Genomic DNA, 11,182 nt, shown 5'->3' with positions numbered 1-11,182 from the left:
ATTGTTTTTTTTATAATGTTTTCTTTTATGTCACTTATATAAACAATAAATGTGGACTTTTTGTAAGTTGGGAATGTCACCACCAGAGGACGACTTTCAATATATTCCAATATATTCTATTCTATTCTATTTCACACCTGCTTCTGTGTCTTTTTCAGGATTGAATGTAGAAGTCTCGGCTGCTTTATGGGAGTTGTAGTCCAGACAGACCAACAAAGACACTGTTTGCAGCGACACCCAGTGGCATTAATGGAAGAATTTACACACACACATGCATGTACACCTGTACACACACACACAGCAGCACCTGTCTGTTGGTCCAAGGGTGGGGCCCATGACTGAGATACCTTCACAGCAGTTAGCATTAGTTTGTTAATATGATTAGATTTAGTTGAAAGCTTCATGATGGCATTTTCAGACACATTTAAGACAAAGAACGACTGTATGTAAAGGAATATTTATATATTTTATTTACTCAACAAAGACCAGTGAGAGACAGACTGGTGAGAGACAGTCAGGGGGCGCTGCTGTGACGCCATCAACACGTTCTTATAGCAACCAGACAACCAGAGCCGGTCAACCTCAGATGAACTTTCATCACAAATTAACACCAAAACTCAACCTACTGCTGCATTTACTTCCTACTTAAACAAACCCCACTCTCACACGCACCGGACACCCCGACAGGTTAAAGCAGACATCTGATTGGTTGGTTGACTCAGGTGTATTTGCCCCTGATTGTGAACGGGAGACAACAGCTTTATGAAGCATTCTGCAGACTGTTTGCATCACTTCTGACAGATCTGTAATAACCTCTGACTTTACCTATCTCATCTGGTTGACAGTCTGGTGCAAACTGTTTCTTGTCTGAAATGTAAAATAGCATGATTGCTAGCACTGTAACCACTAACTTTATAGCAGCTAAACCTCAGCTCTGTATTTACCCATAATGCAATAGTAATGTGCCATTCTCTCATCTCGCCATGAAAATCCTTGTTATTAATTATTTTACTCACCTGTCTGTGTATGTTTTTTGTCTATTTATTTATTGATGTGTCATATTCCAGACTGACCACTCCCCCTAGTGTCATATTACAGACTGACCACTCTCCCAATGTCATATTACAGAATGACCACTCCCCACAGTGTCATATTACAGACTGACCACTCCATAAATCCTGTTTTATTTTATGACGAATTCAAACTGAATGTGTCTTTACCAACTAAACTCAAATAAAATGATCATTAGATGACCTGACTTCCTGTCTTTCTGTCTATCAGCATGTTAAAAAGATTTAGTTTGAAGTCAAAGCAGAGATGTGAGTGGTGATTCAGAGATCTTGAACCAGAGTCAGTTTGTAATTTTAATACTTGTTTTCGATCCATGTGTTCCTTATTCTGATTTGATCCCCACACACATGAATGGGATAAAATAGTTCATGATATTGGACTGATAATAAAAATAAACAGAGTATTTGTGATGCATTAGGGTAGTCATTGTTTCACAGTGTTACTTTTGTGATTGTAAAAAGTCTTTTTGGGCCAGTGAGAGTCACATGACGCTGTAATACCGACTGTGACCACTACAAGAGCTGCTCCTGGGGGGTTGCTGGCTAACATAAAAACATCTATGGAAACACTGATCTAAACATTAGTTTAGTTGCAGCTGTGATTTGCGTTCAGTTATAAATAAATAGCATGTGTGATAAACAGGTGTAGAGACAGGCATACAGGCACATTTAATGAATCTGGAAACTGAATGAACAAATACATTCGTTTTCAGATGATCTTTAATGATTCATGTAGAAACAAATAAAAGTTACAGATGAAGAACAGAAAGTCACAGTTATGCTGGAAATAAAAATAATCAGCTGCAGGATTGCTTCAAACTATGGAATCATCTAGCTTTAACAACATTAATGATTATCTGTCCTGTGGATAAACATTTAATCAAACTGTTGGTGTCTGCAGACCAATCAGAGCCGGGCTGGGCGTTGCTGGGCGACAGGACATGAGTTAGGAGTGATGCCCAACAGGAAGTGGGCGGAGCTCAGGTCCAGAGCATCACTCACATGAGACTTAACAAGCTGCAGGTTCCTCAGACAACCTCTGAACCTGGACCTAATCGACAGGCAGTTCTGCTTAACACCGGCTGTAACAGAGAGAGGGAGACAGGGAGAGTGAGACAAGGAGAGGGACAGACAAACAGGTTAGTGTCAGTCATTAATACATATCATAATGTTACTATTTAGGTCTGAATGACGGAGTTTGTCTCAGGTGGTTCTCACCTGGATAGCCTCCCAGGTAAACAGGGTTGTTGGTCTCAGCAGAGGTAGATTGTGGGTAAGGGTTGGGAGTGGTGTAACTTCGACCGTCTACACTCAGACTTAGGGTGTGTTTGGTTTTTCTGGCCAGCAGACGGTGCCACTGTCCATCACACAACGTCTGACCAATCGAACGCACTGACACTCGACCCGCCCCGTTATTCACATTAAACACCACCTGAGGAAAAAACAGGTAAATCATAATATATAATCATTATATACGAAATATATATAATATAATTATATAAAAACACAGGTAAATCATTATATATATATACACACACACACACACACACACACACACACACACACACACACACACACAGATAAGACTCTGCTCACCTGTCCATCGACCATCTCCAGTCCGATGGCATCGACCTTCGCGCTGCTGATTCCCAGAAACACTCCTTCTGATTGGCTCGTTCGAAACTCCAGAGACGCTGACACGTCAGAGCCGACCTTATATCCATCACGCACTGAACGCACACACACAGGTTAAGACTGATCAGATGTGATCAGATTAAAGCAGGATATCTTTTCTCTCTATGTTCAACTCACTGAGGGCGGCGTATCCACTGCCGTTAAAGTAACTTCCTGTCTGGTCGTTGGTGAAACAGGAAGTGACATGATGCTGTGAGGCCGGCTTGGACAGGTCCAACATGGCTCCACTCAGACTGACAAAGCGAACACAACCTGGAAAACTGCTGCTGACCTGAGAGAAGAGCAGTTCAGGATCCTAGTTACAAATACAGGTAGAACAGGTGAAGCTCAGGTAGTTACTCAGTCACCTACCTGTCAGAAACACCTGGTTCATTAAAGCACATGAATTTCACTGGTTTATTGTCTGACAGACAGCATCAGGATTGAAACTCAGGTGACATTATTGAAACGAGGTGATAATGGTTACAGGTAAACATTTAATATGTAGATGAGGTAAAATCTCCACCTGTAACTGTCAAAGAACATAATAACCTCTGTAAATATTTACATCAAATTTACTTGTAGTCTAATCTAAAATGCCGTACATTAATCCTCCTGGTAGTGTGTGTGTGTGGCAGTCCTCCCAGGTAAAGTCTGTTGTCCACATCCAGCTGGTTTCCTTTAACTGACACAGAGCCTGGACTCGAACCGTCAACTGACATCAACATCAACCGTCGGCTGACCTCAGCGCTCACCTGAGAGAGGGGGTTAATTAAAAAAATGGTAAACATCCTCTGTTATAACACCTGACAGCGTGACATCACCTATCATTCAATTCAATTTTATTTATATCACAAATAGAGCAGGTCTAGACCGTATTCTTTATAATATTATTACAGTAATGTAATGTATTCCATTGGTGATGTCACATCAATTTGACAACCTCCTTTTTTATGGAACAATTCAATCAGAAAAAGGTTATTTAGCATCTAACTTCATGTCAAACCATTCTCTCTCTATTTCTGTCACAGTACACTTTGGTGATGTCACACCACGAATCGTGATGTCACGTTTGTGCAGAGAATTTACTGAGCCTGACTCTGAGCAAAGTCAGAGAGATTTAGGAGAAGAAAACCAAAACGTTCTTTTTTGAGGATCAATGTCTTTGTGATTGTTTTGTCAACTTTGGCCTTTCAATTTCAATTTCCAAGCCAACATGGCCAAGAAATCCCGAGAAAGTTGCTGTAAAAAAGGCAATGTGAACATGACGACAACTGGGATGACAACTTCATCTGCTGAATAACATCATGTAATAAGATCAAAAGCACCAGAACACTGCTCAACCCTCATAGTGTTTGATGAGTGTGTTACTTGGTAACATGAGATGGTGCTCTGAATCTAAATTTAGTTTAAAGACTTTTGTTATGTTGGTTTATATTGGGCTGAGATGGTGGGGGGCTTCAAGAGGGGCTCCACAATCGGACAGGTAAATCCAGCCATGAAATCATCACACCGTGTTTAATGTGTATCTGAGACAGAGTGTGTGTGTGTGTGTGTTTTTAAAAAGTATATTAACTCACAGTATGCCACTGTCCATCATCAACGGCAACAGACGAGGTGATGGAGGTGGGGCCTTTCCCCAAGTCAGCTGACATCATCAGTCTCCCCCCACTCAATCTGAGGACGACGAAGTCCATCTGTTTGGAGTCAGAGAGGAGGAGGATCAACCCCTCCAGAGCTCGGCTTCGAATCGACAACCTGACCGACACACTGAGGACGAGGAGAGACACAACGCAACAGAGTCAGAGATGTACAGACTGCCGCCCGCCCCTGTCTGACCACACCATGCCGTCACAGAGACTCACCTCCTTCTGACAGTGTTGGGGTTGATGATGAAGGTCATGTGACTGTGTTTGGACGAACCAAACTGAACCGCTGATGGCAGGAAGGTTGGCTCCGCCTCCGACACACACTGCATCACACACACAGATCAATAACCAATAATCAGTGACAAATAATCAATAATACTGACCAATAATCAATAATACTGAGCAGGAATCAATGACAATAATCAATAAAAAATGTATTGATTACTGTTATCAATGATTATAAATAACGTATTAATTAAATGATCAATAATTAAGTGTTGATTACTGTTATCAATAATCAATAAGTATGTATTTAAAACAGTTATCAATTATCATTAATCAGTATTCAATAATAGTTGTATTGATTACTGTTATCAATAATCCATAAAAACATATAGATTACCATTATCAATAATAAATAATGTATTGATTACTGTTATCAATAATCAATAATATATTTTGTTTACAGCTTTCAATAGTCAATGATAGTTGTATTCATTGTTAGCAATTATCAAAAATCAATAATAAACATAGTGATTACTGTTAGCGCTCCAGGTGTCAAGGCGCTCAGGTGTGTGGGTGGGGCTACAGGCAGATGGGCGGGATCAGGTGTTGGTTCTACATCCTGGTCATCAGGAAGCACCGCCCCCCCGACTCTCTCCTCCAATAGGCAGCTGTCGAGCTCCGCCCCTTTATACCTCACAGCTCCTGATAGGTCGACAAGCCTGTAGTGACCCGAAAATCAAAACAGTTTACCAATCAGAGAGACAGAAAACTGTATGTGTGTGTGTGTGTGTGTGTGTGTGTGTGTGTGTGTGCGTGTGTGTGTGTGTAAGAGAGTGTGTGACTTACGCTCCACCCACTACCAGGTGTTGGATGCAGCCTCTGAACCACCTGGACACCTCCTGTAATCTGATTGGCAGACGAGACTCCTCCCCTGATGGAAGCCCACCAATGAAGAAAGAGGCTGGAGACAGACGTGAAAAAACACCCGGCAACAGAGACACGGATTTCATGTGTTCCTCGTCCACCTGCACAGACAGAGACCTGAGAGAAAGATGATTTCAATTAATACTTCTCAGTCAGGTGAGACAGGTGAGGCAGGTGTCTGTTTCCATGGTAACACCTACTTCCTGTTGACGGTGATAATCACAGAGTGTTTTGTTCGGTCACTGAAGGATCCTCCATCAGGCTTCACCACCATCACCCTCTTAGTAGCCCCGCCCACCTCACCAAGCTCCACCTCCAATGCCCCTGAGACCAGGTGGACAGACAGGAAGTGCTGCACACACACAGGAAATAATCATGGTTATATAATGGTAACAATAAAATCTGGTGTACAGGTGTGTCACATGACTTCTGTCTTTCTGTCTCACGTGTCTCTGTGTTCGGTCGTCACTGAAGGCAGCCAGCAGGACTCCAGATTGGTTGTTGGAGGTAAAGGAGAAGAGAAGTTCCGCCTCCTGGCCAAGTGATCGAGGAGCGATCTGAACGAAGCCTCCGGCCAACACCGACACACTCCTCACCGCCTGAGACAGGTAACATCCATCAGTGTGATAAATGAAGGTTATTGATTACTGGTTTTCACAGAGGGAGAGAAAGGTCAATCAGTCTGTTTTTAGAGTAAAATGTTTGTTTGTGGGTCAGGTAATATATTAAACACCAACGTCAGAATGTGTTTGCATCATCCACCCATCATGTATGATATTGTCTTATTGATCAGTATGGATCAGCTCTGCTCGGTTCATTTCTCTGCAGTCAGCGGTAGATAAAGCTACTGATGATATTAATAGTATCACTTCCTGGGTGTGTTTCATAATAAATGTGTTTTACTGTGAAGGCAGCAGTCGGCCTTTATTGTGAAAAGAGGAAATGGTGACAATAATAGTGAGGTTAGCCAACAAACGTTTGACTCAACACTTGTTAGTTACTTGGAGTTTATTTTAAAAACTGATTTTTCATCACTTTTTGTTTGTTTGAAACATTAAATGAATGAAACCTCTGACAGACTCACAACTATTAAGTTTTTAGTTAAAATAAACTCTGGAGTTTTAACTCGTGAGCTAAAAGAAGGAAATGATGGATCTACAGATCTACAGAGAGTGATTAGATGGACAGAACAGTTTCACAGTTTGGGCAAACCTCAAACTTAATATACAATATAATGAAGATAATCAACACCTTCATGTACTTGTCAGGACACCTGTGGACGTACAGAGCAGCTCACAGCTGTTTGTGATGGCTTAGTGACACTCGTGGATTCACACACACACACACACACACACACAGCTGATCACATACATATATATGCGTGTGTGTATTACCTCGAGTACGCAGCCCTTCCTGACTCCGTATGCGTCTCTCAGCAGGTCAAAGTTGGACCGAGCGATCTCCACGTTCTTTATGCAGCCCACGTACGACCTGGAGACCACCTGTCGCCTAGCAACCAGACAGACAGGTAAAAACAGTCAGACAGGTAGATATACACAGACAGACAGGTGTGGACATCCACTGTGACATCAATGCATCCTCACCTGCTGACATCACAGACTCACCTGATTGGTCTGGAGGCAGGAAGTCCTCCGATGTAGATGGGGTCAAGGTCGGAGCGGTTCAGGTCAGAGGCCGTACCAGGAGACTCTGCCTCCAACACCTCCTTCTCTGACGATTGGTCGGCTGCCATGATGGACAGGTAAACTGGACACAAGCACCGTCAGCAACAGGAAGAGGAACAGTAGTATCAGTTCTACCAAACACTGCAGTAGCAGCAGCAGCAGTTAAACACCCGCTGGTAGAAAACTGACTGCTGAATACACCTGACATTAGTGAGTTTAGCCACGCACCCTGACATCTGATCACCTGACAACAAATTCACAACACTGAACTAGAGTAGGACTACAGGAGAACTACACTAGAGTACGGTAAAACTACAGTAGGACTACAGTACAATACAGTAGAACTACAGTCTGACTACAGTAGGACTACAGCAAAGTACAGTAGAACTACAGTTGTACTTTAACAGTAGTAGTAGTACTGTAGTAGTAGCAGTAGTAGTTATACCTTTGCGTTTGTTCCTCTGCAGTGTGATCTTGTACCAGACTCCGGTGTTGTACTTCTTGTTGGAGGTCAGGATCAGAGCACCTGAGCCCAGGTCAAAGGTCAGACAGACACGCCCCTCCCCCAGCTCCATGGACAGGAAGTCCCTCTACAAGAGACTTGAAGTGAGGTCATGTCTGTATATGCTTAGCAATAAGAGCCTCAACAAAATCTGTGTGCGTGTGTCGTACGGTGTTGTTGGAGGCCAGGTACAGCAGTAATCCGCCCGGTGATAGCGTTTTAAACAGCAGGACGATGGAGGTGGAGGTCGCTCGCAGGGACTTCTGAACCAATGAGAATCCACTACCATCAAAGTGGAAGGACGTCTCCTCCGCCTGGGGACTGAGAGACAGAGGCAGACAGGTGGAGAGACAGACAGACAAGTTAGAGCTTTAGATTTGTCAAGTCTCAAAAATGCTATTCAGAACTTCCATTGGAAATCTGCTGATTTAATTCTGAGCAGAGCTGAAGTACAAAAAAACACTGGAATACTTAGTGGGGTGGGGTCAGTTAGTGTCCTCACAGATAAAGATATACACCTGTGGTCATATCAGTGTTTAGTTAGTCATACGTTTGTATGTTTGTACCTGCTGAAGCAGCCTCCACACTCTCCCTCTCTGCTGTCGTAGTTCCACAGTCCGATGTTTCTCTCGTTGAGCGATGCTTCGCCCAGACAGCCCTGGAAGATGGAGGACCGCAGTGTTGTGGGGCTCTGATACCACACACACACACACACACACACACACACACAAAGTTATCACCTGTTCACCTGTGCCCTTATATACACCTGTTCACCTAATGTGTGTGTGTTACCTGAGTGTGAGCTCCCAGTCCTCCGATGTGGACCACTGTGTTTCTGTCGATGTCTAAAACTCGGGACGGTCCCGATGATGTTGCTGTTGCTGCGGGCAACGGAGCTGACTCTGACTCGAGCTGATGGACCGACAGAGAGCCGTGGGCCCCGAACCTGCCGACATCATAACATCATCACATGACATCATCAAATAATATAGCAGTTCTAGGACTTTTTGTCCATGTTGGCACTTTAAAGTCTTTAAGTCGGCCAATGGTTCCCAACCTCAGGGTCAGGACCATATCATGTGGTGTCATGTTGTGTCATATGATGAAGTTATCCAGGACAACTGGATAAGTTCATCAAAAGCTCCAGAACAGTGGACCTTGTGAACACCTGTTTCTAAATACTGGCAGTAACATTTACATGATGAGCATGATGAGCATGACATCATGCTATCTGTTCTCATCATGTGACGTGTTGATGATGAGGAGTGTATTTACCGTGTAGCGTTGATTCTGGTCCATCTGTTGTTAGTGATGTCTAGTCCAGGAAACTCCAGTCTAGTGCTGCCTGAACCCACATCCCACACCAGGGAAACCTTCCCATCATGCATCTCTACTGCCAGGAAGTCCACCTGAACACACAACAGACATAAATAAAGGGTTAGTTTAGACAGTTTTAAGGACAGACCTGTCACTGAGTCCAAACTAACAGGTACAACAACAATAACACCTGTTTCTGCACCTGTTCAACAGACAGAAAGTGTGTATTGTATTGAGTGTTAGTACCGTGGTGTTGCTGCCCAGGTAGAAGAGCAGGTTATCTGGACTGGACGTCTTCAGGATCAGACTCAGAGTGTTAAAATTACTGGATGGAATCTGTGGTCTGTAGGAACGAACACAGTCTCTGTCGGCCTGCACTGCCACCTTAATCTGAAGACATAATCACCATCATCATCACCGTCATCGTCATCATCATCATCATCATCATCATCATGACTTACAGTAGCTGTATTGTTTGTGACGTCTATCAGTGGACAAACAGATTGACAAGAAGTTAAGTTGAGACTAATTTAATTCCTATTATTATTATTATTATTATTATTGTTATTATTATTACGTCCTCCACTCTGTCACAGGCAGGCTGCAGACACAGCACCCGCATGCCCTCTTTTTTATTTCTGGGGACTTTAACCATGCCTCTCCGTCCTCCACTCTGCCCACTTTCACCCAGTATGTTACATGCCGCACAAGAGACAATAAGACGCTGGACTTGTTTTATGCCTACACCCCTCCCTCCCCTGGGAAGATCTGATCACAACCTGGTGCACCTCCTGCCTGTGGACAAACCCCTGGTACTCAGGCAGCCAGAGGTTTCTCGCACAGTGAAAAGATGGTTGGACAAAGCTGACGAGGCTTTGAGGGACTGTTTTGACACAACGGTGTGGGAAGTACTCTGTGATCCTCATGGGGAGGACATTGACAGTCTCACACACTGCATAACGGACTATATCAACTTCTGTGTGGAAAATACCGTAACCACCAGGACTGTACGGTGTTTTTCCAACAACCCTGGATTACCCCAGACATAAAGGCTCTCCTCAAGGAAAAGAAGAGGGCCTTTTAGTCAGCAAACAAGGAGGAGCTGAAGAACGTGCAGAAGGAGCTGAGGTGAAGGATCAGGGACTATAGGAGGAAGATGGAGGATCAGCTGCAGCAGAACAACATCAGTGGAGTCTGGAAGGGTCTTAAAACCATCTCTGGTCATAGGGAACCCAGCTCCCAGCCTGTGGGGGACCGGAAGTGGGTGAATGATCCGAACATCTTCTTCAACAGGCATCAGGCATCTGCTCACCCCCCGGCCCAGTCCACACTGCCCAACCCCCACCTTCTCCCCACTTCCCACAACAGTCAGCTCACAGCCATCCTCCACATCCACGGCACTTCCTGCCTGCTCCTGACTCAGTGGAGGTGGTGGGAGAAAGGCAGATGATGGCTAAGCTATCATGCCTGAGGGAGAACATGTCCCACCCCATGCAGGACACTCTGGCAGCACTGGGCAGCTCCTTCAGTGACAGGCTGCTTCACCCACGCTGTGTGAAGGAGAGACACTGCAAGACTTTCCTCCATGCTGCTGTCAGGCTCTACAATCAGACCTGCTCCCAGTAGACCTGCTCCCAGTAGACCACACACACACTGGAATGGACAATCCACATATCTCTGCAATACCCACACCTCTATGTGCAATACAGTACAATCCCTTTACCTTTCTTTCTTTCTTTCTTTCTTATCTTTCTTGTTCAAGTTCATTTTTTTAGTTTTAGTAGCTTCTTTTATAACAGTCTTTATTGTTTTTATTTGTTATATCTTGATTCTCTACTTATGTCTCTATTGCACTATTCTGTATGCTGCAGGATTAATAAAGAAGGATCTTACCTTATTATTATTATCATTACTATTATTTAATATCTAATGTGATGTATTTAAAGAGTTTCACTGGTTATTTATAATTTCATCCATACAGGTGACATGGATGAAGATCTGAGTCATTTTATTTCTATGACGACTCCACTGGTTACAAAAAGGAGAAGTCTATGAGAAAATGACCCGACTTGATTTATTACCTCAGCAAACATTAATGGCCTCAATCGCTAGTTTCAAGTCTTCTTTAATACAGCA

At 43.6% G+C, this 11,182-nt stretch overlaps 1 protein-coding gene across 1 annotated transcript in view; it reads right to left on the bottom strand.

The window, feature by feature from the left end:
- Positions 1–1,976: 1,976 nt before the first annotated feature.
- Positions 1,977–11,182, bottom strand: part of lama1 (laminin, alpha 1) — a 39,959-nt gene continuing 30,753 nt past the window's right edge. The window contains exons 46-64 of the mRNA XM_070928517.1: positions 9,293–9,436; positions 9,005–9,138; positions 8,522–8,675; positions 8,296–8,420; positions 7,900–8,050; positions 7,673–7,817; positions 7,168–7,309; positions 6,937–7,051; positions 5,989–6,141; positions 5,743–5,894; positions 5,465–5,659; positions 5,154–5,337; positions 4,610–4,716; positions 4,325–4,514; positions 3,350–3,499; positions 2,883–3,036; positions 2,667–2,800; positions 2,289–2,502; positions 1,977–2,152 (exon numbers count right to left, since the gene is read on the bottom strand). Coding sequence (XP_070784618.1) covers positions 1,977–2,152; positions 2,289–2,502; positions 2,667–2,800; positions 2,883–3,036; positions 3,350–3,499; positions 4,325–4,514; positions 4,610–4,716; positions 5,154–5,337; positions 5,465–5,659; positions 5,743–5,894; positions 5,989–6,141; positions 6,937–7,051; positions 7,168–7,309; positions 7,673–7,817; positions 7,900–8,050; positions 8,296–8,420; positions 8,522–8,675; positions 9,005–9,138; positions 9,293–9,436 — 2,919 coding nt within the window. The remainder of the gene's footprint in view (positions 2,153–2,288; positions 2,503–2,666; positions 2,801–2,882; positions 3,037–3,349; positions 3,500–4,324; positions 4,515–4,609; positions 4,717–5,153; positions 5,338–5,464; positions 5,660–5,742; positions 5,895–5,988; positions 6,142–6,936; positions 7,052–7,167; positions 7,310–7,672; positions 7,818–7,899; positions 8,051–8,295; positions 8,421–8,521; positions 8,676–9,004; positions 9,139–9,292; positions 9,437–11,182) is intronic.

The sequence above is a fragment of the Enoplosus armatus genome, chromosome 21 (genome assembly GCF_043641665.1).
Source record: "Enoplosus armatus isolate fEnoArm2 chromosome 21, fEnoArm2.hap1, whole genome shotgun sequence".
Classification (NCBI taxonomy): domain Eukaryota; kingdom Metazoa; phylum Chordata; class Actinopteri; order Centrarchiformes; family Enoplosidae; genus Enoplosus; species Enoplosus armatus.
Note: the sequence above shows the minus strand (reverse complement) of the source record. Positions and strands in the feature narration are given on the sequence as shown.